General features: G+C 42.6%; 4 protein-coding genes and 1 long non-coding RNA gene across 6 annotated transcripts; 3 read left to right on the forward strand and 2 right to left on the reverse strand.

Annotated features, from left to right (window-relative positions):
• The first annotated feature begins 1,543 nt into the window (after positions 1 to 1,543).
• On the forward strand, positions 1,544 to 2,875 carry rasd4 (rasd family member 4). The gene has a single exon (XM_068727949.1). The coding sequence runs from the start codon at positions 1,669 to 1,671 to the stop codon at positions 2,293 to 2,295; it is 627 nt and encodes a 208-aa protein (XP_068584050.1). The 5' UTR covers positions 1,544 to 1,668; the 3' UTR covers positions 2,296 to 2,875.
• A 999-nt stretch (positions 2,876 to 3,874) lies between these two features.
• Positions 3,875 to 8,690, forward strand: LOC137885599 (uncharacterized). Its single transcript, XR_011104833.1, has 4 exons — positions 3,875 to 4,053; positions 6,813 to 6,871; positions 7,070 to 7,159; positions 8,317 to 8,690. It is a non-coding gene; the product is annotated as an uncharacterized lncRNA (long non-coding RNA).
• On the reverse strand, positions 5,116 to 13,394 carry LOC137885598 (phosphoribosyl pyrophosphate synthase-associated protein 1). 2 transcript variants are annotated; one of them, XM_068727918.1, is made up of 11 exons: positions 12,985 to 13,394; positions 12,786 to 12,838; positions 12,204 to 12,270; positions 11,908 to 12,080; positions 11,625 to 11,740; positions 11,471 to 11,526; positions 11,222 to 11,367; positions 10,353 to 10,394; positions 8,392 to 8,462; positions 7,824 to 7,970; positions 5,116 to 7,288 (listed from the first exon to the last, which is right to left on the reverse strand). In XM_068727918.1, the coding sequence occupies exons 1-11, from the start codon at positions 13,065 to 13,067 to the stop codon at positions 7,130 to 7,132; spliced, it is 1,113 nt and encodes a 370-aa protein (XP_068584019.1). In that variant the 5' UTR covers positions 13,068 to 13,394; the 3' UTR covers positions 5,116 to 7,129. The 2 variants fall into 2 exon arrangements, with proteins under 2 accessions (XP_068584019.1, XP_068584020.1); XM_068727919.1 differs by lacking the exon at positions 10,353 to 10,394.
• A 1,429-nt stretch (positions 13,395 to 14,823) lies between these two features.
• akt1s1 (AKT1 substrate 1 (proline-rich)) lies at positions 14,824 to 17,754 on the forward strand. The gene is made up of 6 exons (XM_068727980.1): positions 14,824 to 14,966; positions 15,461 to 16,205; positions 16,297 to 16,564; positions 16,648 to 16,731; positions 16,821 to 16,993; positions 17,589 to 17,754. The coding sequence occupies exons 2-6, from the start codon at positions 15,813 to 15,815 to the stop codon at positions 17,724 to 17,726; spliced, it is 1,056 nt and encodes a 351-aa protein (XP_068584081.1). The 5' UTR covers positions 14,824 to 14,966; positions 15,461 to 15,812; the 3' UTR covers positions 17,727 to 17,754.
• Positions 17,755 to 20,024: 2,270 nt separating this feature from the next.
• On the reverse strand, positions 20,025 to 27,288 carry zgc:195001 (uncharacterized protein LOC567531 homolog). Its single transcript, XM_068727869.1, has 4 exons — positions 27,267 to 27,288; positions 22,319 to 22,384; positions 21,409 to 21,548; positions 20,025 to 20,435 (listed from the first exon to the last, which is right to left on the reverse strand). The coding sequence occupies exons 1-4, from the start codon at positions 27,286 to 27,288 to the stop codon at positions 20,025 to 20,027; spliced, it is 639 nt and encodes a 212-aa protein (XP_068583970.1).
• Positions 27,289 to 27,442: the final 154 nt, after the last annotated feature.

The raw sequence follows: 27,442 nt of genomic DNA on the forward strand, positions 1-27,442 counted from the left end.
GAACATCTTTTGAGACAGCTACATTGAAATATGAAACTATGGCCATAATTTAAAAAAAAAAAATCACACGTGTTGAAATATGGGGACATGAAGTGAGCTTTTGATTGGCCTAATTAGCCAATGTACCCCATTACTGGTCATTACCATTCTCCACAGTGAACAGTTGGACTCATAATGAACGACAGCTCTAATAACGCGCACATTTCTACTCATAAATCCCTTTTAGCTCGGGTAATGGCTTCAGTGGTATCTTAGCAACAAGTGACAACGTCTGGGCACAGAGAGCATGTGAGAGATCTCTGTGCGATAATAAGAACTGTATTATCGCTTTGCTGAATTTAATGCAAACCATGAAGCTGTCCACACTGTTGACATTTGAATCCTATAGCAGAACAGTGATGGAGACAACGGTATTGAACTCCTTTCTTAGAGGATCAGAACATCTGTCTCTGCAGAGCATCACATGACATAACACACCTCCCTTTGTGATCGTTTGGACTGAATGCAAATGAAACCAGCAAGAAAGATTGTTTATATTCAACTAAACGGTCAACAGCAAATGATTGACCCGCATTTATGTCATTCAAACTGAACGATTCTCTCTCTTATATTTGTATTAAACTGTAAAAGTAAGCTGGTTCAACATCTTCAGACACGGTTCAGTAATTGTTCTGGAGTATTTATTCTGTATACTTTCTACTTTTCCTAAATTTGACTCTTAAAATGCAAAAGTGCCGGTGACTGGGAAACAGATTTCTCTTCATTTGACAAAACAACCTCCGCAAGAAAACGTTGCAGCTCTTCTGGAGCTTTCGATCGTACCACCAGATCTTCATCAGCAGATGGAGGAAGACCATGTCGTGAAGATCCTCAGACCAGCTACGAAATGAGACCGAGGACGTTTCATCAGCGGCTGTGTCCAGATAAAAGGTAACATCATATTTACCTCATCAGTGTGGAGTTTTGACAGAATTTTGTATTTCATGATCGAAACAAAAGCAATTGATTATGCATTATTATTAAAATACTTTCATGTATTTTAATTAAACGTATCATTCTTTTATCTTTTGCTGATCAGGTTGCTAACATTAAATTGAACCAATAACCAAATCAATTCAAACAAAGGCTTCAATGTAGTTCCTTTAATGATCTGAAGAAAAAAAATCAATATTAGAGCACGTGTTAAAACATCTGCATAATTCATTAACTAGTGTGTAATGGATGATTCATGTATGACTAAGTAATAAACAGACTGCATCATCGCTGATCTTCACAAACTCTGAAGTCTGCATTGCGCACACACACACACACACACACACACACACACACACACACACACACACACACACACACACACAGATCTTAAAGTAGAAGTTCTTCTCTCGTCCATTTTTTTTCCACTCTTACTCGTCTCGCTTTGCATGAGTGTCTGTGATTGGCTGCTGCAAGCTCAGGGAGCGGGAGATGCTGCCCTCTCCTGATTGGCTGAGAGCAGAAGGGGGCAGGTGATGTGAGAACATAAATAAAAAAGTGCAGCCCCGACTGAGGCACACTCACAAGCGTCTGCTACCATCATCCTCTTCAACAGAAACTGCATCCAGCTCCATCACCGACATCAAACCAGGATCCACAGGAAGGGAGGAGAGAATTCTTCAGAAAGAGCTCATCATGTCTTTTGAGGTGAAAGAGAAGACAGAGGTGCGTCTCGTGTTTTTGGGAGCGGCTGGAGTTGGGAAGACAGCCCTCATCCAACGCTTCCTCAAAGACACTTTTGAGCCCAAGCACCGGCGCACCGTGGAGGAGCTCCACAGGAAGGAGTACGAGGTGGCAGGTGTCAAAGTCACCATCAACATCATGGACACCAGCGGCAGCTACTCCTTCCCCGCCATGCGCAAGCTCTCCATCCAGAGCAGCGACGCCTTCGCCCTGGTGTACGCCGTGGACGACCCCCAATCCCTGGACGCGGTCAAGAGTCTGCGAGACGAGATCCTGGAGGTAAAAGAGGACAAGTACACGCCTATCGTGGTGATCGGCAACAAGATAGACCGCCGCAACGAGCGCCAGGTGTCCAGCAAGGACGTGCTGTCCACGGTGGAGCTGGACTGGAACCACAGCTTCCTGGAGTCCTCCGCCAAAGACAACATCAACGTGCTGGAGGCTTTCAGAGAGCTGCTCCAGCAGGCCAACCTGCCCAGTCGGTTCAGCCCAGCGCTGTGCCGGAGACGGGAAACCTTCCCCAAGGAGAGCGCCAAACGACCTCCTCTGAACAAGAACGACAGCTGCCTCATCGCATAGAGATGTGGAGGCAGGAGACGGAGAGGAAACCCGCCCAGGAGAGACTGAGAGGGCTTTGTTGGTGAGGAGATACCTACCCAGAGACAGTGTTGATAGTGTTAAGACTCTGAAACACTGAGGTCTGTTGACTTGGCACAAAAAAAACCCACAAAACCACTGGAGGCATTAAGACGCTGCAGTGAGGACGGGCACGTCGCCATGGAAGCAGATACCACCTACCAGATGTGACAGGAGTGGTTGAACATCTGTTTGAATAATGAAAATAGTGAAACTGCTTACTGTGAATGTCTAAAAATGATGCTCAGATGTATGTCAGGTTTCATCTTCAAGCGTTCTTGGTGTTAGAAATGTGCAATAACTGTGAAGTGATGGGTGTTTATGCAAAAAGCGTGTCGACGTGAGATAGTGTTACGAAGTGAACAACAGAGAACGGTTTATAGTGTGAAAGCACATCAAACACTACGTCGTGAATTATTGTGCAGCCTGTCCTGCAACTCGGACATTTTTAAATGCATACTTGTTGGTGTTTTCTGTCTCTTTGTGTCTGACTAATAAATATTGTTTTTTGTAGTGAAGAGAAGTTAAAGGGTATTTCTTTATTTTCCACAATAAAAGCAAAGACCAAGGGGATATTTGATGATCTTATTCAGTGCTTATTTCAAGATAAATAAATAAAATGTTGCTAATACCTCCAGTCACATCGATGTTATTTCACTTTGCTTTTCTGAGCAGATAAAAAAGGAAGTGTGTGTGTGTGTGTGTGTGTGTGTGTGTGTGAGAAGGGGGGGGGTTATGTCACAACATATGGAGGTATTCGTTCATTCTTTAAACGCCATATTGGATGGCTGTAATTCTACTACAAGTTTCAGAGTGTTGACAACACTTCTTATCTTGAGAACTGAGCTGGTCTGACCAGAAATGTAAGTTTTAAAAAGTATAAAAGCAGGAAGTGTTGCATCACTGTATTTAAAATGATTGGTGGTGATTGTGATGTACGTACCAAATAAATCCCAGCAGCATTTAAAACAAGTGGGTTATCCTGGTGAAATAAAGTAAATTATAGATTATTGTATTGGTCCAACACATCGCTCTGTTCTGTGTTGTACTGCCCCCCGGTGGTCAACATTTACAAACAGCGCAGGCATTTGATGAATGTTCTCCGTACGTCAATATGAGGAAGCAGGTCTTTCCAAACAATATGACACAAAACATAACAAGGGAACCAATAAAACTAGACATGCTTCCTCCACTTGTGCCTCCAGCGACTGCTAGAATACACGAGATAAAATAACATGATTCATTTAACTCTTTACAGTAACTTAAAGCACCTCTGACAATGCTGTTTTGAAAAAATAAGTTACTAGAAAACATTTATAAAAATAACACTTTCCACCTGCCATGAAACATGGTTAAATGGATCAGTATATTTTGTTAATGATGTACTGATGTTCTCTTAAGAGCCCTTCATAAGTGCTGGTGACTAACATTTCCAGATAAAAAGTCACACAGGCCCAGAAAGGGAGACCAAAAAAAAAAGAAAAAGGTATGCTTCCTCTTTCCAGAAGCGTTCAGATACAAGGTGCATTGTTTCTACAGAATCAGACGAGGAAGTGACCTGTAATTATCAGACCTCTGGTTCCTCTTTGTGTCCCGTTTAAACTGCCGTCTTCGCTCGGTTCCACAGCAGAACACAAACTCGTCGTTTCGGAACACGGCGTACGGACGGACGGAGAGGCAGACCATCTTCTTAAAGCTCAGGTGGGAACTCAAACTATCCATTCACAGACAGACACACTTTACAGAACGAAAGCCATTCAGACAACTCTGCTGGAACGGAGTCAACAGATGAGTTTCAGAGACCGACTGAAGCAGAGTTTTGAATTACTGCCATGAATGAGTGCTTCCGGGTTCGTCTCTGCTCCTAGACTTGGTCAAAGCTCCTCAGTGTTTGTTCAGGTACCTGAGAAGTTCTGAACAAGTATAAGATCTCTGACTGTCACTGCATCCGCTGCTTTCATTCATGACGATGTGCTGTAGGACTGAATGTCTACCTCAAAAAGTAGGACTTCCCATATACATATGCAGTATTTTAAATTTTGAGTTACATGTGACTCTTATTACCTTTTCAGCTTTGCTCATCAAATATCTGCAGATAACATTATCGACATTACGATCAGACTCCAAGCTGAATTAGTTTCTTAACATCACCTGTACTGGAACCAAAAAGCTAATTTATCTGCACTGAAATAATACATTTTGACTATGAATCTTTCTGAAATCTTAAACCTTCTGATCAAAATCAATATTTGATAGAAACACGATTAAATAGTTTAAGATTTAATGTCGTCTGTCACATTAATGCAACACATCTACAATTTAATTTGTTCTTTAAAGAGAGGAAGAGATCCTTATTCCAAACTACAGCCTAATAAAATGTAGTTATATATATATAATATATATATATATATATAATATATATATATATATTATATATATATATATATATTATATATATATATATTATATATATATATATTATATATATATATATATATATATATATATATATATATATATATATATATATATATATATATATATATTATATATATTATATTATATATATATATTATATATATATATATATATATATAATATAATATATAATATATAATATATAATATAATATATAATATAATATATAATATAATATATAATATATAATATATAATATAATATATAATATATATTTATTTATTATATTTATTTATTATATTATATATATATATATATTCTTGATTAGTAGAGACGAGGCACAGCAAGAGGAAACGGTTTTATTTGGACACACATGGAGAAGACGCCGCAGAGCTCCACAGAGACGTGTGAGCGTCTGAATCGTACGTCCTCAACATCACAGACAAGCAAACAGAGAAGCCGCGATGAAGAACCAATGACAGGGAACATTAGAGCCGGCAACGGCATGTGACACCGACAACCTCCACCACAACAGCAGCGTGAGCATGTAGCTCTGAAACAGGCCTCAGGAGAAATCCAGTGTCCACAACTAAAAATATACGGTAAAAAGAAAGAGGCCAACAGTGCTGCTGAATGGAAGACGTTCTTTCAACACGCGGAATCAGAACAAAATCAAAAACTGTGAACTGGCTTATTAAGTACATCTTTCTGAGCAAAAGGCTCCATCAGTACAGAAACACACCAACTTCCTCTTAGTAACAGCAAACAGGTGCGTTTGTTTTTAATGGGGAAAAAACAGCAAGATAATCAACACCATACTGAGGGTTAGTGACAACTTACTAAACATGCATATAATTCACATTATTGTTGGCCAATTTATTTTAGCACACATGTCCCATCAGTTCAACAACTCAAGCAGCCCGGCAGCAGCAGCAGCTGTAGAGGGACCTAAAGCGAGGAGCCAGTCAGTCCACTCGTCTAGAACGTTCTGGTGCTGGAGTAACACTCGGGTTCCTAGAAGTCAATGCTGGTTTGCTGTAATGCACTTAATACACGAGCAATACAAATGTCAAAAAAATGAGCGCGGCAGAAAATGAAGAAAATCAGATGGAGAGCTTTAGGAATAAGGTCGGGTTCTGTGGTTTATTCATCGCTAACCTCCAGCCGGGAGAATTAAGTTTCAAGCACAGAAGTACACAAGCAGCCTTTCAGTCACATCAGCAGATATCAAGAGTTCTGTGATGATGAGGAGGATCCAGCCGGAGGTCAACTCAAGCACTTAAAACAAGGAAATCCACTGACTGCTTAGAAACACAGTAACTAAAGAAGCACATGAAGGAACCCGGCAGTAAGGAGTAGTTCATTGGCTACAACGAGGAACGTCCTTTAGGCTTTTATGTGATGTGATGTCATCAGCCATTTCAATGAGCACTACGTTAGAATAGGTATATTGAGTCTACTGCTAGAGATCATTATAGGGTCAGTCCATCCAAAGAAAAGGAAATAGTAAACGATGTAAATCAAACAGTGCTACAGTAGACATCAACCACAGAACGTCATCTGTGGCGTTCTAATCTTTTAACTACTCACCTCTCCAGAAATGTCAAAGTTACCTCGCTGTGAACATCGTAGAGCTACATCAATTATTTAAGCCTCACGTCTTCACTTGTTCAAACAAAGCATGTTGATAATTTGAGCATCATAAAGTAAATGACATTAAACTTAACAGCAGGAACCACAGACGCAGCATTAAACCAAAACTCTCCTCAGAGATAACTCTAAGAGTAGGTAGGAAAATATATATATGTGTTGCTCTCATTTTGTTGAACTGACCCCCTAATATATACACACACACAATATAAAATGATGATTCATTCATTTCTACAGGTGTTGAGAACCGTGTTGCGTCAGACAGGTCATTTCACCAAACACTCCCACAGACGGCGCTGTTATTACAGACGGGTTCCTCTCAGTCATTAGTTATGAGGTACGGCAGTGTATGACTAAGCAACTTTTATTTTAATACAAATCTTTTGTTCAAGTTGGAAGAGCAGCGAGACGAGGAGCGGCTTCGAAACATGACAGAATGCATCAAAAAAAGGTGAAAGTCATTCGTTTGCTTCTTTATCATCTTTTCTCAAAAAGACCCAAGATGCATTTCTCAACCTACTCAATACATTTTACACCTTTAACTTAAATAACTTTGGGCAATTCTTACTACTTAAACTTCCTTCAATGAATTAGGACACAAAGACATTAGCATGACATTAGCATGACATTAGCATGTTTCTCTTTACAGCACTGGGGGGAGGAGTTCACCGGTCTTCGGTCACACCCACCTCGCCCCCTCCGGCTCGCTCTAGTCGTCCACCGTGATGTTGCGGAACAGGTAAGCCATGGACTCTCCGTTGTGGATGCGGCGGATGGCCTCGGCCAGTATCATGCTCACATCCACGGTCTTGATTTTGGGACACTGCAGCTTCTGCACTTCATGGGGGACCGTGTTGGTCACCACCACCTGAGGGATGGACCACCGCAGAGAATGTTCAGACTCAATGAGACGGTGTCCTTTCAAACTAAAAAGCTACTGAAAGGGTTTTTAAAAATGGCAAGGTGACACCAGGATTAAGTCAGGAGGAAACTCGAGACGCTATGTTTAAAAACTACACTTGTGTACTTGTTTCCTGCCTCCTTCACCTGTGAACTCCTAGTGTGCTTACAGAATTTAAATCTTAGATAGATAAACTGATGGGAGGAGAAATTTTACAACTTCTGAATCCAGCACTCAATTTTTTTTTTTTTTACTATAACGATTGTTTTCTGAACACTGGATAGTAGAAACTAAAAGTTTACAGAAATACAACTGCAATATAATGATCCTCTAGTAAAAGCTAAGTTAATGCAGCTGAAAACTCCTCCACCAGGAGGAAGTATCATCCTTTACATCGTGTTCAGAGAGAACAGACGAGCGCTAAAGGGGAACGGTGTCACTCGTCGGCTCTTTAGCTTCCTTGTTGATCAGGCACAGTATGAACAGGAAGGTTTTTCCTCACCTCGTCGATGGCCGACTCCTCGATGAGGCGTGGAGCGTCAGCGGACAGCAGGCCGTGCGTGGCCATGATATAAATCTTATACGCTCCTCTCTCCTTCAGGATCTCAGCAGCGGCGACAAAGTCCCCGACATCATCTATGATGTCGTCCTGGAAGAAGAAGAAAAGAGAGTTCTGATTTTTTTTTTGTGGTCATTTCTCTGTCATGGCGTCTCTGATCAGTGGGCGGACTCACAGCATCATGCAGTAGATGAGGATAACGGCAGGAGCATATGAACTATTGTGGCCATAAATAAGAATTAATAAGGGATAAAAAAGGAAATGCCAAAACATCAAGTCAGCGGATTGACTCAGTGTTGTCTGTTAAACATGTTCGCCACCATCAGCTGGTCACACCAGACCCCGTTAGGCTGCAGCAGCAAAGCACCTCGTTTTCACCGAATTGAGCATCTGTATGTTTTATTGCCTGTGACTCAAACGTTCTTATATCCAACAGGAAGAAAGTGTCATTAAGTCTAAAAGATCACGAGACGGCAGAGCAGCAGCCGAGGGCGAGTTCACAGCGCCTCACCACAATGATGGCGATCCTCCCTCCCACGTCTCCGACCACCGTGATGGGGGGTTTCTCCTTGGCCATCATTACTGAAAGAGGAAAGCAGAAGGCGTTACCTGCGAGAGCAGCTCTGGGACGCTCACGTGTGTTTCATCTCGATGAAATCAAAATCTCAGTAGATTGGGTAAATTGGGTTGAGAAAAAAAGTTCTGCGATTTAGGCGAATCTGCACCCTTTAATTATGGGGCCGTTACTGGATTATGTACATGATTTTGTAGGATGTATGTTAGATTAACACCATGCTGTAATAAATTTAAAATGGCAATCAACGCTTTCAATTATTTCCCCCCATTGTACCCCACCTATGCCCCCCTAAGAGGTTGAACTGAAATGCCAAAAACTTAGTACAGCACATGCCATGCAAAAATCAAAATGACCGGGGCTTCTGCCCAGGATACCCAATCAGCTGCCTGAACACACACACACACACACACACACACACACACACACACACACACACACACACACACACACACACACACACACACACACACACACACACACACACACACACACACACACACACACACACAGTGGCTGACAAGCACTGATGAGGGCTTCTTCAAAACACACTTGGTAATGTTCTGGGGTCATTCCTCAGTCGAACATCACTGCTGGCAGCAACTACTTTTACATGCACACAATACGACTTCATTATTCATATCTACACATCTATCAATGCAATCCTATCAGACCCAAATGTTGCTTTGTTTTAACGAGCTGTAAACACTCTGGTGTCCTGTGAGTTTAGTTGCTGAAAAAAGACATTTATTATACATCAGCTGTCACAACTAGAGACATTAAAACACAACATGTTGAAGACAACATGAACAGTCTCCACCTTGTGACAGACTTTGTGTGTGTGTGTGTGTGTGTGTGTGTGTGTGTGTGTGTGTGTGTGTAACCTGGTGCTCTACACACCAGCTCCTGAGCTCAGTCTAGCGTGTTTTAAGTGACCCCTTAAATACTTCTTTTGGGCACATAATGAGATTGTCAGCAATGGAGGTTTTGTTGTGCATGTAAATGTAGTTCTTCAAAGGGTAGAAGGAAACAGTCAACTGGTAAACAATCAGCCAGTCAAGCCCATTGTGGAGGAGGAAGTATAAAGAAGCAGAGACAGGAGGAGCATGCCTTGCAGGACACCTTGCTGGATTTTCTCTCTCTCTCTCTCTCTCTCTCTCTCTCTCTCTCTCTCTCTCTCTCTCTCTCTCTCTCTCTCTCTCTCTCTCTCTCTCTCTCTCTCTCTCTCTCTCTCTCTCTCTCTCCTTAAATGATTTTATCAGCAACAAGTTATTACAATGTTAGTGTAGTAAATATTATCAGTGAATTAGCAAATTAAAACGTTGATTAAATGCTTAAGACATTCCAACAATCCCATTCGTTGCGTCTCTTCTTCCCACCGTTAGATGTTAGCTTTCAACAGCATGCTTCGTCCTCATCGCATGCAGGGAGGATCAACCGTTAAGCAGCTGTTTAACAGTGGGTGTCATATGGAGGCACCATGTGTTGATTGGCAAGATGAGTCCAGATATTTAAGGAAAGTAAATAAAAAAACAAAAAATTGGCTGTTTTGATTCATGGATTTCAAAATAAAATCACAACAAAACAAAAATAGGAGGAGTTTGGCCATCTTGTAGAAGGACTGTCTGGAATCTTAGAACGGTGCAGTGAACATGTGAGTCAGCATGCCGTGCAGACAGAGAGTGTGTGTGTGTGTGTGTGGCACACTGATTGGAAAGATTTCGTCTGCGCACTAAATCAAGTTTGTGCACTTTTTTTTTTCATCAACTCGCGCCTCAAGAATGCAGACTGTAATTCCACAAGATGCAACGCAAACCCTTCTGCACATGCACCAATTGAAGAACCATTTGAAGAGGAATCATTTCATAGTCAGATGCGAGTTATGTTTACGGTCGTACTTGGGAGCTCTATGCCGGGGAACGGAGCTTGTTGTTTGCCTGCTATTGCCAACAAATAAACACCACGTTAACACAAAATGCACAAATATTTGACATGACAAAAAAAAACACATGAGGCCGAGACTTGGAAAATCCTCTCACTAGTTTGACAGGAAGCTTAAATGTGTCACAGCAACAACACGGACTCGTTATGCTTTCAATCAATTAATAAGCAAGTCATTGTTCCATCGGAGGATGTTTTAAGTCAAGGGTGGGAATAGAAACACAAGAAATACCTTTACTGAATAATTAAATCAACACTGGACGCAAATACGTCATTTGCCAACGACACAATCGCTCAATATTTTCTCACACTGAACCGTTGAACCGGGAGTTAACACCGTGAATATGTTCAGAGCTATGAGCCAGAGTCACGCTAGTATTTCTCACTAAATATAGATAACGACATGTGCCAACAAATAGGCATGGACTGTGATTCTAGGGTTTTTAAGCACGTCACTCTTTGCATGTTAGGAGTTGCAGCTGGCGGAGGATGCAGCATGAGTGGATGTGGTGTATCGTTGTAATTAAAGACATGCAGTGACACAGGAAATCAACTTCTTGAGAGTATGGCCGATGGTACGAGTGAGAAACGGCAGAATCGTCGGCTCGAAAACAGGTTAGCACAAACGGAAAGCCGTGTCGGGCTGTGATGTGTATCATGAGCGCAGTGGAGCTTCGTAAACGTGAAGCACTGAGGAGTTAAAACGAGCAGGAATAATCTGAAATGTCGGGCTGAGTTTGACCATGGTGTGACAAAGAAAAAGGGGAATCTGTGAGAAACCAAAAACAATGTAAAGAATCAACAGAGTGGGTGTCGCTGTTCTTACGAGGAAGCTCCAGCCCGGTGTGTCCTGTGGTGTTGCGTACACACGGTGGGGAGTGTCTCCCGTCGGCCATGTCTGACTCTGAACACTGAGCCTCGCCGTGAATCACAGCCAGACCCAGACGCAGGCGCTCTGCATAGGACTGAGCCCTAGAGACAACAGAGAAAACACGCTCATTCACACATATTTAGTCACAGAAACTGCAAATGACATACTTTAAAAAAAAAAAAAAAAACACATTCCATTGGTTACCTCTTAGCTGCTGAGGGGGACTTTGCCACGATGATGGCGTTTCTGTAATCAGGAATCTGACGGGACAAAGAACAAACAAATGTTTATAATCAGCTTGATTGGGTTAATTGGTGGGGTTACCAATGCCCACACACACACAAAACGGGCTGCTCACCTCTTCTTGGATGTACTGAATCAAGAACGGAGAGGCTCGCAAGTTGTCCACTGGGAAGCTGAAGAAGCCCTGGATTTCCTTCTGGTGCAAGTCCATGGTGATGATGTGCGTCAGTCCTTCGGGGGAAGAAGACAGATTAACAGCACGGCTAACGAGGTGCTTCACCGTCGACGACGACGAGATCAAAGTTCTGAGTGAACGAATCAAAGAAATCCCTGCAAAACACAACGCCACTGACCAAGACACACAAATCACAGGCGGACATTCATGTCGTTCTCTTTACCTGCTTTCGCTAACATTGACGCTAACAACTTGCTGACTATCGAGCCCCTCTTCCTCATCTTGCACTGCTTGCTGTAGGGAAAGTAAGGAATGACCCCGATGATGTTCTTCGCACAAGACGTCTTGAGGGCGTAGGCCATGACCAGCAGCTCCATGATGGCCGTGTTGACATCTCTGGTTAGGGGTTGAAGAAGAATAAAAACCATTTAAACTTTAGCTAGCGACAGCATAACGACCGGGACACAAGATTTCCTTTACAGGTGGTGATTTGAGCAGAACTCAAGACATTAAACTCACCGCGGTATGGTCTGGATGATGAAGATAGTCTGCCCTCGCACCGATTCTTTCACATCCACTCTAGTTTCTGTCGCGATGGAAAGAATTAGGTCGCAATCAGTTACTGGATCAGGGCTTTTGCTCGTCACGTTGAGCTCGGCGGCAGCTGGGTGTTCAGATCTTTATCAAGCCCGATGAGAGCTTTAGATTTCAGAATGACGCGATAGAACGATTAAAGGGAAGATATCCACAGTCGTGTGCTGCTGTGGATAACGGAGCGTGTACTATGCAAATCCAAAAATTCTAATTATATGGCCCGATACTTTGCTTAATAAATGGAGTAGGGGCATTTTCCTGATGCTACAGCTTCACCTCCAGAATAACTGAACTTCCATACCATGCTCAAACAATCAGTCTGTTTGTTCCTCACACTCTGTGGTGGATTTATGTGCACAAAATGCTCAAACATGTCACACTGTTGAAAGAGGTGATTCTCTAAACACACCTCTGGTTACTTGGCTCTTGTAATACAGATGTAAGTCAAAAGTTAATGTATGTTTTTAGTTAGTGTTTCCCCCTTTAGAGCCATGATATCCCCCTCACCTCTGTTAGACTCCTGGAAGACCACAGACTTTCCCAGTTCGACTCCCAACCGCCTGTGAAGCACGAGCACACGTTTACAGACAGAACGCAACCAATTGTGAAAAGTACCGATTCATTCATTTGTTCATTGCAAAGACACTAGTTAATATTAGCAGTCAGTAACGTTAAAAGGAACCGTTAGAAAACCAGTCGTGCTTACTCCGTTATCTTCTTGGCCAATTCTGTGCACGCCACGGAAGAGTTTGCGGAAAAGACGCGATAACCACTTTTAGCGATATTCATTGTCGCACTGCTGGTGGTTTGTTTCACAGACACAGACAGCAGCAGCGGCAGCACCGTTAATCAGTTGACCACCACGTTTGTTTCCGACTTTCTTTCTTATGACGTTGTCTTGAGCTAACTAGCCAGCTAGCTACCGCACAATAGCCTGCTAAGTGAGCTAATTACCCCAAAATGTCCTTCAGTGTGTGACATTAACTTAAGCTACAGCACAGCTACAAAACCGATTTTAATTACGGTCTTTCTTCCACCAATTTGTCCAATTGTTTGCGGACAAACGGCTGATACCTGTTAGTTAGGTAGCTAGCACCAGAGCCGTCTAATGAGAGTCACGTCTTCTTCTTCTTCTTATTCAATTTAACGGCAGACTACCGCCACCTACTGTCAGGGAGTGTGTAACAACATGGCGTTATGACAGTTCTGTTCATTTAAAGAATATTAGATCATAATAAAGAGTATTATTGTTGTCATTATTGTTGTTGTTTTTGCACTGAAACATGGTATTTCATATTTCTTGCTGATTTCATATCATTGTGTCCATGTAAAATCATTTGCTTTAAATATGTGTTTAAGTTCATTCATATTTGTCTTATTTCAAATGTTAAAAACATTACATAAACTGAGGAACGACAACGATTGAGGTGGCTTTTTACAGCAAAGCCCAAAAACGTTGAGTTTAAGCCATAGTGTTAATGTCCACACAAATATACTGCATTGGAAATAGTCACCTCATATTTTTTGTCAAAAATGTATAACTTATAACTTCACTCAAGAATGTTATTTATTTTATTGCCATTTCAGATTTGTTGTCAGTGAGGTATGAATGACATTGTATAGTCACATTGTACAATTGAACAATTGTAAGCATTACTGTTGCTGCTCTAGAAACAATATTTAGTATATTTACTTTAGTTTATCTAAACTATAACTAACTTCTTTAAAAAAAAAAAAAAGAAGTTAAAGTTTTAAAATTCTAGGTTTTTAAAAGCAATTATTTAGTCGTGAAAAAGAACAGCAGAGAATAATATTGATAAGCGTAGTTCTTTTTAAATATACAATCCTAAAGCTATCCCTACCAGAGGGCCACCGTAGTTCTCCGACATGTTGGGAGAGGGAGGGGTGAACGGTGGGGTTTGTTGTTACTTGCAATCTGCAACCCCACCACTAGATGCCACTACATGTCACTCTGTTTCTTTAAACAAGGGAACTTTTACCCAAAAATATATAAACAAGGCAGGTACCTCGAGGCATGCAAATTGACCGCCAGGTACTTCCTGGAACTAGGATCTATCTGAAGTCTTCGTGAATCACGTCAATCAGGCAGTTTGAACTTCTGTTGACGCGACTCTCTCTTTACACGGCTCTGGATAGGGTTTCGGTGAGGAGGAGTAGGTGAAGCGTACACGTGCACAAGAACAAGGCAAGTACGAGCCCGCCCACAGAGCTCGGTCACGTCTGCAACGTGCGTTGGAAGTCAGTAAACAGGTGACGTCAGAGCTGCGCGAAATTAGCCTGCCAAGTAAACCGGATAAGAGCAGATTTAAAACAAAATAAAATAATCACATTATACATTCAGTACATTTTATGTTTAACTGCGTCTACATGTTTGATTGTCATTGAAATAAACGGAGACATTGAACGAAAAATAAATATTTATACACAGATTGTGAATCCTCTGTAGACTCCATGTAGTTTCCTCACAGAACTTTGTGTCTTTGACACGGCTTTTATTTTGAAACTCTTAGCCGGAATAGCCGTTGCTAATCTTTGCTAGTTTGCTGCTGGTGTAGAGCCTAGCTAGGGGAGAGAAACCGTGGGGGAATGTAGAATACCTATGACAATAAAGAAGTAAAGTTTATGATTGATAAACACCTGGAAACGTGGATGAAAGAAACCGAACAGGTAGGTGAACGGCTGACCTCGTTTCTGTCATTTATACTCGCGAGTCTCGGCTCCTGCTAAAGCCTGAAAAATGGAGGTGAAATGTGGTCCTGTCATGAGGAGGCTGCACACAACACTGAACAAACAACAAGATCAACAACAACAGCTGCAGCGGCGACAGTAGCCGTGCAGGAAAAACAAGTTCGCAGCATGCAGACTAAAACAAAGACAGAGATACGACTGCAGATATGGCAGTAAATGGGGATCAATAGAGAGCAGGGTCATTATAAAGCGACAGCAGCTAACGGTACAGTAGCTACAGTAGCATTAGTTAGCACAGATTGGTGTAAAAGCAGCTCATGGAGGTGGTGTAGGCTGCGACAGGCAGACAGATTAGTTTTAGCAGGTTGTTTAAATGTGCAATCTCTCAAATCATCCATTTATAATTATATGTATTGCCGTTTAAACTTGTACAGCTAACCTTGATGTTGTTCATTTATTTTTGTTTTGTGCAGGTATCACCAGCACCATCTCTTCTCTCCCCTGGCTCTCCAGCGTGTAAGGAATATATCATATCTGTAGTCACCCAGTGCCTCTCTATTTTCGCCCTTCATCTTCACCAGTGCTAACACTAACACCAGCAGGACAGGAGAAAGACAAGTTAAGTGATTTTGTTTTCAACATTTTGAGCAAAGTGAAATCCACCGCAGCTACCAAAGTGACCTGTTAATACTGCATTAAGTTCAGTGGCCCCCGAAATCCAACCTTATCCAAGCTTCTGAACCTCAAAACTCTTCATCATCAGCATTACTCAGTTCTCTCATCAGGTCATATTAGAAAACTGTCAACACCATACTTCGCACCATTATGGCCTCCATCACCCAGTCATCCGAGCCGGACATCCCAGACAACCACAAAGAGAGCTGGCTGGTGCTACTTTCTGCTGCGGAGTCGTATTGCCAAAAGTCGGGCTGCGATCTGGCCATCCTTACGGCGTGTAAGAAGTTCCGGTTGTCGGCTGGCGGCGGAGACGGGACGAGGAAGCTGGGGAGCGGCAGTGCCTTTCCGAAGGAGTGCGATTTCTCCTACAACGTGTGGGGTCAAGGATTTCTGGCAGAGTCGGCGCGCCGCTACATGGACGACATCGGCGTGCTGCACTCCACGACCATGCTAACGGCCCAGAAGCACATACGCCAGGCGGGGAGACAGGGAGGAACCAAACTGGTGGTTGACCTGACCTCTGACCCCGGAAGCAGGGGGGTGAGATGACCTGCTTGTGCTGCATTGCTTCACTGTGCCATTTTCCCCAAAAAAAAAGTTCCCATTCATACCGTCTTTGTTGTCGTTACAGAGCTCTACGGGCGACGGCGTGGCGGGCGGAGTCAGTCCCAATAACAGACTGTACTCCCAAAGCTACCCGTCAATCTACAGCTCAGGACCTGTGAGCGGGCAGGGCGGCGTGCAGAACGGCAACGGAGACGGGGAACGGGAGAAGTGTTCCCTGGAGGCCGAGGAGGGCAGGCAAAGGTCTGGGATTGTGGACTTGGAAGAAGAGTGTGAGGACGAGGAGGAGGAGGAGGACATGGATGAGAGGAGACCCTATGGGAATGAAAGTGCTGGTGAGGAGCGACCCGGTTCATCTGTATTCCTAAATGCTCTGATGTGCGTCCATTATAAGGGATTTCTCATTGTTTGGCTTCAGGTGTCTTCTCCATGGATGAGGACTCTCTGTCCCGGGACTGCGAGCCGTTCTTCGAGTCCGACGGGGAGGAGGAGAGCACCGATGGTAGGAGTTTGGCGTGCTGACTTGAGAGAAGTCACACATTAGATCCACATCAGTGCATCATCCACATGCATTTTTCTACCTTGTCCTAGGCTCTCTGAGCGAGGACGCTCCTCCACCGACGCGCGGCATGGCTATGAGTCAGGCTTCGTTCTCCTCCCGCCACGCCCACTCCATGGCTCTGGCCCGCTCGCTGCCTGTGTCGGTGCCGGTGTGGGGCTGCAGAGGAACCAGAGCTCAAGGAGAAGGCAACAGCGGAGAACGGGTGAGCACACGTGAAGAGGACAGAGCCGGCTGGTTTGAATGCAGAGATTAAAATGTTCTGGGGGATTAGTGGGTTAGCCAGCTGTCTTCGGGCTGCAGTTTGATCCTATTGCAACCTATTCTGCTTTGGAGCAGGTTATCAGATCATGGAAGAACGTTTGACTTTATAAACAGTTTCCATCATCCTCCATTTAAAATCAAAAGCAGACATCCCGAAAGTTAGAAAATGAAAGAAGTGATGATTAAGCAAGCTGTTGTTTTTATATATTTCTTTATGTCAGTTGACATATTGAATGCTGTCGTAAGACCAAGACAAAGGAACTATTCAGTTCTCAGTATTCTGATGCTCCATCAGTTCATGTGACCATGACCAGGTTGTGCCGGGCAAATATTTTACAAATAACATTTCAGAATGTCAAACACCGTTTTCCAAGAGAAAGAAAAACAATCTTACAAGAAGTCATCAGTACATTTCATCATTATTATTTTTTTTTCATTTCAGTCCAGATTTTCTTCTTTTTAACCACCTTGTATATGAGAGTGTGTGGATGTTACATCTCTCTCTGGATCCATGTTAACGTGTTTTTCTCTTTCAGATGGGCGTTGCTGACCTGGAGCACATCGCTGCCAGTATGAAGGCCCTGCTGGCCCCCGGAGCTAGTGACGGGACTGAAATGTTTGGGGCCCTGCCTCGGCCCCGACTCAACACAGGGGACTTCTCCCTCAAGCATTGAGACAGAGACAGAGACAGAGAGAGAGAGAGAGAGAGAGAGAGAGAGAGAGAGAGAGAGAGAGAGAGAGAGAGGGAGAGAGAGAGGGAGAGAGAGAGGGAGGGGGGGAGAGGGAGAGGGAGAGAGAGAGAGAGGCCAGTGGAGAGAAGGAGAAAGGGATAGAGGGAGAGATACAGGTCGTCATGACGGATTGGCTGGCAGGCGTGACGAGCAGGATGTGAAACAGTGTTAAAGCTAGCTGCTCCGTTTATTTCCCTCTAACCAAAATTAACGGCACTTGCTTTGAGGAAAAAAAAGAAATGTGGTGAACACTAACATTTTCAACACTATACCCCCCCCCCCCCCCCCCCCCCCCACCTTGTCACTACACATGCCACAATAGCAGCTTCTTCATATCCCACAACACTACATTAGGATTGGACATCAGGACGTGTGTGTGTATTGCCTCACAGCACTGACCAACAAGGGCACTAAAACGGTGAATAGTAGTCTAACTGGCTTCTTGTTAATCGTGACGCACCTCGTGTGCCAATAAAGCTTTTGGAAAGTTTTCCCTGTGTGGAGGTGATGGGAGTTTGGAGAGCAGCCATCTGTGCCCAGCTGATCGTTGGCTCCAGTGCTGCATGCTAACGCTTCAGCAGCATTATCATGGTGTGTACTAGCTAAATGCTACGTTACATTAAACGGTATATATGTGGCTAAGAGGGCAGTTTAGGCACTCTTGAAACATGACTTCGTTCAAAGGAACAGTTTAAAAAAAATGTTTCTCTCTGCGAGAAGCTAGACCTGGGAGCTAGCTTAACTTAGCTTAGCTTAGCATAGACCCGGAAGCAAAGGGAAACATCTAGCCTGGCTTTCTCTGACGTTACACCTGCCAACACCTCTAAAGCTGACTGATACTCACGTTACATCACTTGTTGGTCCACATGTGGGAGTGTAAACTAACAAGTTACGTCTCCTAACTATTTCTTGACAACCAGCAGCTCATCCATCCACTCACTGCTGCATGGTTTACTAACCGAGGAGAGCAAGTGTGTGGTCCTGGGTGTTGTTTGCCAAAAAATACTTTGTGTGTAACTACCCCTTAAAATGGATGTTTTTACATTTCTGCGTGTGTAGAGATTTAACAAAAGAAATACAACTTGTTAATCAGTGAACTTTAAAAGTGTTGCTAGTATTTTTGAACTTCAGAGAGAGCCATGCTAGCGGGTTCCCCTGCTTCCTGTCTTCATGCTAAGCTAAGCTAAGCTAAGCTGAGCGTCTGCCAGCTCATTCAGCACAGTGTTTGCTGAAGTTGTAGCATTAGCACAGGAGCCAGTGATCCCCCCCCCCACCCCCCAGGGTCACATGGGTGTCTCTCCTGCATGCTCCGATCATTTACTGAGGAAATTGACCAACAAGCCAGTTGTTTATGTTTTCCATCCCCCACAAAAAAAAAACTCAATCTATTCCTTTAAAGATTAGGAACCAGAGAAATGGTTGAGTTAACACGAAGCTTGTGGCTTTTCGACATGTGAGTGGAGGACACCGGCACCTCCTCATAACGCGTACTTGGACTTTTTGCCAATGAATGACAGATAGAATGATTGTAAATCAACACTGAGTTAAAGGTTGTTCTTGTTCTTTTCTGATGCTCCAGATATCTTGTTAAAATGACTGATTGAGTGAGAAAGTGACTGTATGAGAGAGAGTGATGGGTTGATTTTAAGAGAAACAAAAAGGTCCATCTCTGACATTTTCAAAACAAATACATGTTCTGTTGACTACTTTTCTGTTTCAAATAAAGGAGCAACACCAAGAGAAAGAAAGACTTGTCTTTGTATATTTGTGTGTGTGTGTGTGTGTGTGTGTGTGTGTGTGTGTGTGTGTGTGTGTGGATGCAATGCTATTAAAGGCCTCTAGAGGGCCTCAGCACTCTTCTGAAGTGAAGAAAAGGAGCTGACGCAATGCCAGTGTTATTACATAATAGTTGAATTTATTGGCATAAAAAAGATGCTTGAGTTAAACAAGCACTCCATTACATGCGACTTACAAAATCATACAATACCTTGTCTAAAACTCTAAGTTAAATAAAATACATAAATACAGACAGAATAGTAAATAAAATAGGTAGCCGTCTTTGTTGATGAGATGAATAAGCTTTCTTCATGCAACCAGAGAAAGCAAATGTCACAACGTGCTTCAGTTCTGCTTTATAACTACAACCTTTGTTCCCCAAACATCACAAGCTCTGCATCTCCCTCCCTCCCTTAGATTTACACGACTGACCCTCTCTCCCTTCATGCTCAGCTCTTTACTGTGTCACTGATCCTTTTTCCGAAGAAGGCAGAACGAATTTGTGCCAACCCAGAACGCGGGGAAGATCTTCTCCTGAATGTTGGCTTTGAACTTGTGAATCAGCCGCACCTCCTTCTCGCCCTCTCCCTCCACCGTGAGGAGCTTTATGATGCCGGCGGGCTGGTCCACGTAGACGCCCATAGCGGAGGCCATGGGGAGCTGGACGTCCACGTTGTCACTGTTGTGCCAGACCTGGAAGCAGGAACCAGACCAGCCGGCGCCCCAGGAGCTGTTGTTCTCCCCAATGCCGCAGGGACCTCGGGCGTCCTGGCTCTTCCTCGGAGCGCTCTCTAAGACCACCCCGATCACCACCCAGCCGTCGTAGTCCACCTCCCAGTACCCTCGGTAGCCCATCACACTCTCCTTACACAGCACCTGAAGAAGGGAGGAGGCACAGTGGGAAATGAGGTGAGCTGCAGTCCAAAGTTAAAGGGGACATAGATGTGGGTGTCTGGAGTTCCACAGTTCAACCCACAAACGGAAAATAAGACAACCCAGTCAGTTTTGGGCCTAGATCAAACAACGTGATGAAACAAGCCAATCAGGTTTGGCTCCCCTTCCTATCACACGTAGCAGGTTCATTAGCATGTATTGCTCCCTTTGCTTTAGTAAAGGTGCATCATATTGTTCCTGTAAGCCAATCAGAGCAGACCGGGCTGAAAGGTCTTAAAGAAACAGGAGCTCAAACGGCGCGCCTCAAGACAGATGGGGGAAACAGGTGTATTCAGACAGACAGTTAAAGAAAAATAAAGAGTTTTTTGAATATTAAAGCATGTAAACATGTTCTAGTAGAAACCCAAAATACAAGAGAAAGAAGAAAATGACAAAGACATTATGTCCCCTTTAAAAGAAACAAGTCCCTAGTTGATTTATCGATATCACTAAATCCTCATGAAATTAATCTGCACCTGTTTTGATACTTGATTCCCTGGTACAGTCTTCTTAAAGGGAGCCTTGTTGCTTTTCCTTGTCATATATGATTGTAAACTGAATAGATTTGGTTTTTAGACAAAAAGAGTTTAACATTAAACTCAATTTCTTTTTTGTTTGTTTGAGATGTTTCTACTTAAGTATACTTTATACTTCTACTCCAGTACGTTTGGAATGGAAATATTGTACGACACTTTATAAACTACACTTATCAAACAGGCGTAGTTACTAGTTACTTGTAATACTTCTCACATTATTGTAACAGTACTTAGGAGGTTCTTCTTCCACCACTGAAGGAGACTGGTTTTAACCTCTAACAGCCGGCAGATCCTCACGCTTAGATTGACTAGCGTGAGTCAATCTAACTCTTTTCTACCGTATAGTTTCCTGCAGTGTAAACACTCCACAGCCGTTCTACCTGTGGTGAGTCTTCATATCTCTCAGGCCTGTTGGGATACGGACACACGGCATCAGACGTGCGGGCCACCTTGGACCCGCCCTCCGAGATCCACAACAGCTTCTGTGCAGTTTTATCATCCAGAGAGAGCGGGAGCCAATCTGAGAGGAGAGACAGGAGAAAGACAGAGATGAAGAGGCAGTTCACATGAAGATGGGACCTGAAGAGGAGGAAGCAGAGAACATTCAGCAACATAAATCAGTCCCATAGTTATCAGTATCATCTTTAAATACACATTTTAAATTGAATATCTTGTTTTTAAGTTGAATTTGACCAAACTGACCAAAAAATCCACAGAACAGTGGTCATGGTGACTTTTGCTTCGTTACAGGATGTAGATTTTTTTTTTTTCCACACATGGCACAAATATCTGCACATCCAAATGGGGAATACAGGGTTTTGTTAATTACAAAAAGAAGACTACAAAATACTACTGTAATCATGCAGACCTTCTATTGTCGCTTGTTGTATTCTTTAAAAAAATGTGTTAAGCACAAAATCTTTCACCTCCTATAGAAAGAGCTTTTCTCATCTTATTATCAGACTTGTCCACTGTTTCATTGTATTTGGTAATGAAAAGATATATTGAAAATTTAACTGGGTTTATAAAATTCATGTATAAATGACCCAAGAAACAAAAGTTATATTACATTTACTGGTAAATGTGTAAATAAAAGATTTAACTTAATTTATTAGTTATTACAATTAGGAATTGTTAGGAAAAATTAGGAAAAATATTACGAAATAGTTTTAATTACTTTTGTCTCTTTACACACCTTATGCCAATACATTAATGAATTCATGTTTGGCATTAATTATGAATTCTTTCACAAGATGGTTAAATGCTCCTAAACAATAAGAAATACCGTACATTTCATGAAGTCAGCCCTGGTGGTGGGTTCAGGGACATTTGGCTCATACGGAGGCGGCAGCTTCTCTGAGGTGACAGATAGGCGACATAACAAGAGAATTAGAAGGACATACTTCATGGACCAGTGGATAGTCACATTTACATGACACTATCTATTTCATGTAATCAATGGTTCTCTTTATCTTACAAACAGCAAACGTTGCTCTTTACCTTCTACTGCATTGCTGTTTTTTCTTCCTGCAAAAGAAAAAAGTAAAAAAGTGTCATTTCGCTGCAATTATGTGAAAAGACAAAGAGATACTGTATATATATATATATATATATATATATATATATATATATATATATATATATATATATATATATATACTTTATTAATGCAGGACTTTTAATTGTAATGGAGGATTTTTAGAGTATGGTATTTCATTTTTTTCTTAATCAATCAACCTTTATTTGTGGTTAGTGATGTTCTTCAGAGATGACTCACAAGTCGAAAATACAACAAGATCAAGTCAGCAATTTCACATTTGAGACCAATGCATTTACATGAGCCCAAAAAAGTGTAATAAAATAACATAAAAGCTATAACAACAGCAATATTAGTAAAACAATGTGAAAACATCAATTAAATAGGATCAAATGATACAACTTAAATACAATAAAGTAAGTGAATAAAATCATTCCTTTATCAAAGATAAAGTAAAGGATCTGAATACTTCTTCAACCACTGTGTATATATATATAGAATATATTTTATGGCCATATATGAACACATTTAACACATTTCTTTAATACACAACACTTTTTAAGGTGGCACCAACCATGGCTGTCAGCAACTTCAGAGCTTCTCATCTTTCTCCGTAGCCTCTCCCTCCATCAACACTTCTGTCAGGCTGCCATTCATTGACAGTAAATCCCCTTCTACGCTCAACATACAGTCGATCAGCAGAGCAGCGTGTGTGCTGTGTCGGCTCAGCACCGATTCATGACGTTTTAGGTTTCAACATAAGGAATCTGGAGGCCACAGAATACATCTGAGAAGGACACACATCACGGCCCCTGACAGCAGGGAGTCGTATTCTAAGAACATCTCTGTATGACGCCGTTACTTCACACCGCCGAGGGCCCGTTTGTCATGTTGTGGGCTGGTATTACAATTTGGTGTTTATCTGTTCCTCCTCCAGTTCGTGAGTCACTGTGTCTTTTAACATTCGGAGAAAACTGTGATCCAATACTGGCCGGTCAGGTCATCATCATCTGTCCCCCCCCCCTCAGCGCAAATAAGTCATCCTTGCTAAAGTTACGCTTTCTCACATTTCACACAGATAACCAACTCATCGTTCATACTGTTACATCACCACATGAGCTTATTTACTGTGTCCTTTGCTATTGCCAAAATTAGACAGAACAGCTTCAATTTTCCTGATTCCATATAAGGAGGCTTCAAAGTGTGATTTTCATACAGATCACGGCCGTGTAGTAAATGCATTAGTGGGCCTGAGGACAGGCTTTCTACACTTATTATAAGACGTATTATAACCACTAGTTTTTAAAAATTGCATTTTCCCACCGATTTTGAGAATATCACAAGTGTATATTCTGTCAGCTTGCTCCACTTATTGAAAATGTGTGTCGATTAAATTGAGAGAAATATTTAAACCCAACATGGCATGTTTTTATGGCTTCATCATATCAGCAAATGGAAAAATTCTACATTATCTTGTTTCTTTTATACTCTTTTCCCTTTCATTCAGTTGGACGTACTTGATATTTTTGGGAACTCTATTAAAGGGACACTGTGTACAATTTGGTGCCATCTAGTGGTGTGGTTGCAGATTGCAACCAACTGAATACCCCTCTGCTCACCCCTCCCTTGAGCTGCCGAGGTCCAAACCGTGGTAACGCCGTTGGCCTTGATCAGAGGCCATTCACACCAAAAAAAAAACTATTTTCAAGCAATGGCAGTCAGAGAGCGGCTGGCGGTACGACGGTTTTTGCACTCTGCAGCTCACGGTACCGCAGTTTCACAAGCGTGTCGGAGAACTTCGGTGCCTTCAGGTAACGTAAGAACGCTAGAGGCTCTCTCTAGAACCAGTGTTTGGTTTGTCCATTCTGAGCTACTGTAGAAAAATGTGGGAAGAAATAAGCTATAAAGTCCCAGTTTCACAGTGAAATCCCATATTATTATACAGTAGTAGTCAAAGCAAAGCAGTATGTTGCAGTAATCAAAAGTCTATTAACGTCTTGAAATATGTATAGCAAACAAAGGGGAAATAGATAGACATTACACTGTTTACACTGAACACACCGCAGTAACTTAAACGCTTTAGAAGGAAGCCAAGTCTGTGTTGTTATGCTCACTCCATTTGGATCACAGCGGTGCTGCTGAACATGTGCCTGAAGAGGAGAGTCAGCTCTTTCAGGTGGGACGATTTATCCCGCGTCATTTGTGAGCCCGAGGAAACACAAATCCAGCCTGCGTGACCCTCAGCTGGGGACGCCAGCCGCATAGCAACCAGGAGGACAGACTGGAGGCTGGTGTAACGTCTGCAGTCGTTTGGATGAGATGGAGTGGGTGGCATTGCTTTCCCTGAATCGTGTTGGCCTGCGGTTCTTTTAAGTGTGGTTAATGTGTTGTGAGAGGGCCAACTTTAAAACGGTTAGCTAAGGCAGAGTTCCTTGGCTCCTCCTTTAAAGTCTAAATTACCATACTGTCATTAAAAATCTAACTCCCAGCCACGAAAACCAGAAAATATGATAATTTCCTGAGCATGCAGGATTATTATTTGGACCATACCGAGGCTTGCAGTCTAATTACAGAGCAGATTTGAGTTTGGATATTGTCCACATGTCCTTACTGACTTCAGCAGCAAGCCTGCTGTAGCGCCGTCCATCTGACCAGCAGATAGACAGAGCATGGGTAGAGGAAGACACTTTTGGCAGGACAGAGAGTGAAGGTTACGTAGCGTTTGGAAACCGCTGGAGCAGAGAGATGCTGGTGACAGATCACTTCATTTGTCTCGTCCATAAAGGAACACAGCAGGTGAGACAGGATGAAAGAAAATCCTTGTGGAAAAGTGCTGGGTTCACCCGGGCATTAAGAGGAATTACTGAGGACAGATCAGGAGATGGACGTATATAATATATCCATTTTCAAATTTCTTAGATGTTTCTGGCTTCTATCTGAGGGGACCGAGGCGGTCACCATGACCTCGGGTTAACTTGGATTGAGATATCAGGCTGGCAAGAAGTGTGGTGGATGATTGGAGACAGACCAGCTCTGCGGCTGCTCTGAGGAGGTTAAGCCCCGGCTGATGCCTGTCCACACCCAGCGGGATCAACAGGAAAGCCCCGCGGAGATAAACGGATAGTCAAAAAGATTGATGACTTAACATCACAGCGATAGAGAGGCGGAGGAGATGGAGTGCGATGCAAGAGTGAGGTGTGAGGCATTGAAATATTTCAGAATCAAGTCAGGGATATTGGATGATGAAGCTGTTGGGAGTTTGAACAGAAAAAGTAACCGAGTTGGATTAGTGTATAACTTCCAAAGATCTTAAGTGAGATGAGTTTTAGTAGGTTTCACACACACAACATGATAGGAGCACATGTTTATTAAAGAAGTGACGTCGCCAACAGGTCAAGGGTGGATCTTGATGAGGGCTGTTTGGTTTGGTTGGCGATTTTAGACATTTTCCCTCCCCAGATTCCCCTTTCAGTGGGACAGAGCTACATTACCTCTGCAGATCAGGTTCAAAACATCCCACTGAGACAGCAAGAACAGAAAATAGTGAGAGATGGGAGAGAGATGAGCATAGTTGGCGTGTGCCCCAGCTCATCCCTCCTGTCAAGACTCCCTGGTTGAAAGCCCTGCGCACATGGGAGGTGGAGATGGGAAGGAAATAAAAACACAAGGAGGGACAGATGGATGAAGGATTCTTGGAAAAGGAATTCAAGAGGAAAAGTATTTTAAAAAGGGCTGGTATAAAAAGAAAAGGGACTGATCTGTGAATCCTCCTGTAAGGGAGGTTTGAGTTATGGAAGCTATTATGGACCAGGAAACACCAAGCTTGGATTTGAAATACCCAGAAAGAAGCAGGAGAGGGACAATACCTGCAGGAGTGACAGAGCTGAGACAGGCCTGTCGATTCGGGAGAGAAACGAGGAAGACAGACAGATGAGGCTGTGACATTAAGGGGAATTCGGAAAGAGACGCCACAAGCTCAGAAGTAACCATAACCGCCCCGTGAGAGGATCGTTCATGCAGCTTGTTGACATGACTAATGATCCAGAGAAGAATGCCAGAGTCCAAGGTGAGGTGCTGACTTACAGAGATGGTCAACATGAGGTAACTCAACAGCAAATTAACCCCATTTGAAGCATATGATGAAAACAGATAATAAAACACCACGACAAGTAATAAACAAGTTGTATCTGCTTGAATGGTGACACACTAAAAATGGCCAAAATAACACAAAATGGTATGTCTCTGTAGTTATTGTGCATTTATTGATCTTAATGGGAAATCTGGACATTTACAAATAGCGTTGCCTAAAAATAGAGAAAAATAAAGAAACCAAAATATGATTTTGATTATGAAAACCCTCTAATGCTGCTAATAGTAAGAAATAAGTTATAGTTTGAAAATGCATTTCAGTGCAGAAGAGCAGAAAAAAACTCATTAAGGCCACATCTCAAAAGCAAAGAACCACGAATTCCAATTGTATCTTTCTATATAGTTGTAGTATATATATAGTATAACAGATTTTACCTTCTCTATTTGTTAAGAAATACAACTGCAATTTACCCATACTTGATTTGATGAATAAGCAAAGGCTAATTGTAATATGGTTTCATTGATAAAAGACAAACAGGTGATTCTTTCACTCTCATTGTGTAATGTCCCTCACAGGCCCCCATAGGGACTCAGGTGTCCAGGGTTTCTTACCTGCTTTCTTGGGCACAGGCATGATTCCCTTGTTGCTCACAGCGCTGTTCAAATGGGGAGGTCTTGTGATAGTGAGGGGCTGCATCTCTGGAGGGTCTCTCTTATTGACTTCCAAATGAGGAGGGGAGGTGGAGGGGGGTGTGTGTGGATACGTTTTGGTTGGAAGAAGCGGTCAC

This window comes from Cebidichthys violaceus, unplaced genomic scaffold (genome assembly GCF_023349555.1).
Source record: "Cebidichthys violaceus isolate CVI_PGR_0920_01 unplaced genomic scaffold, fCebVio1.0.p SCAF_40, whole genome shotgun sequence".
Classification (NCBI taxonomy): domain Eukaryota; kingdom Metazoa; phylum Chordata; class Actinopteri; order Perciformes; family Stichaeidae; genus Cebidichthys; species Cebidichthys violaceus.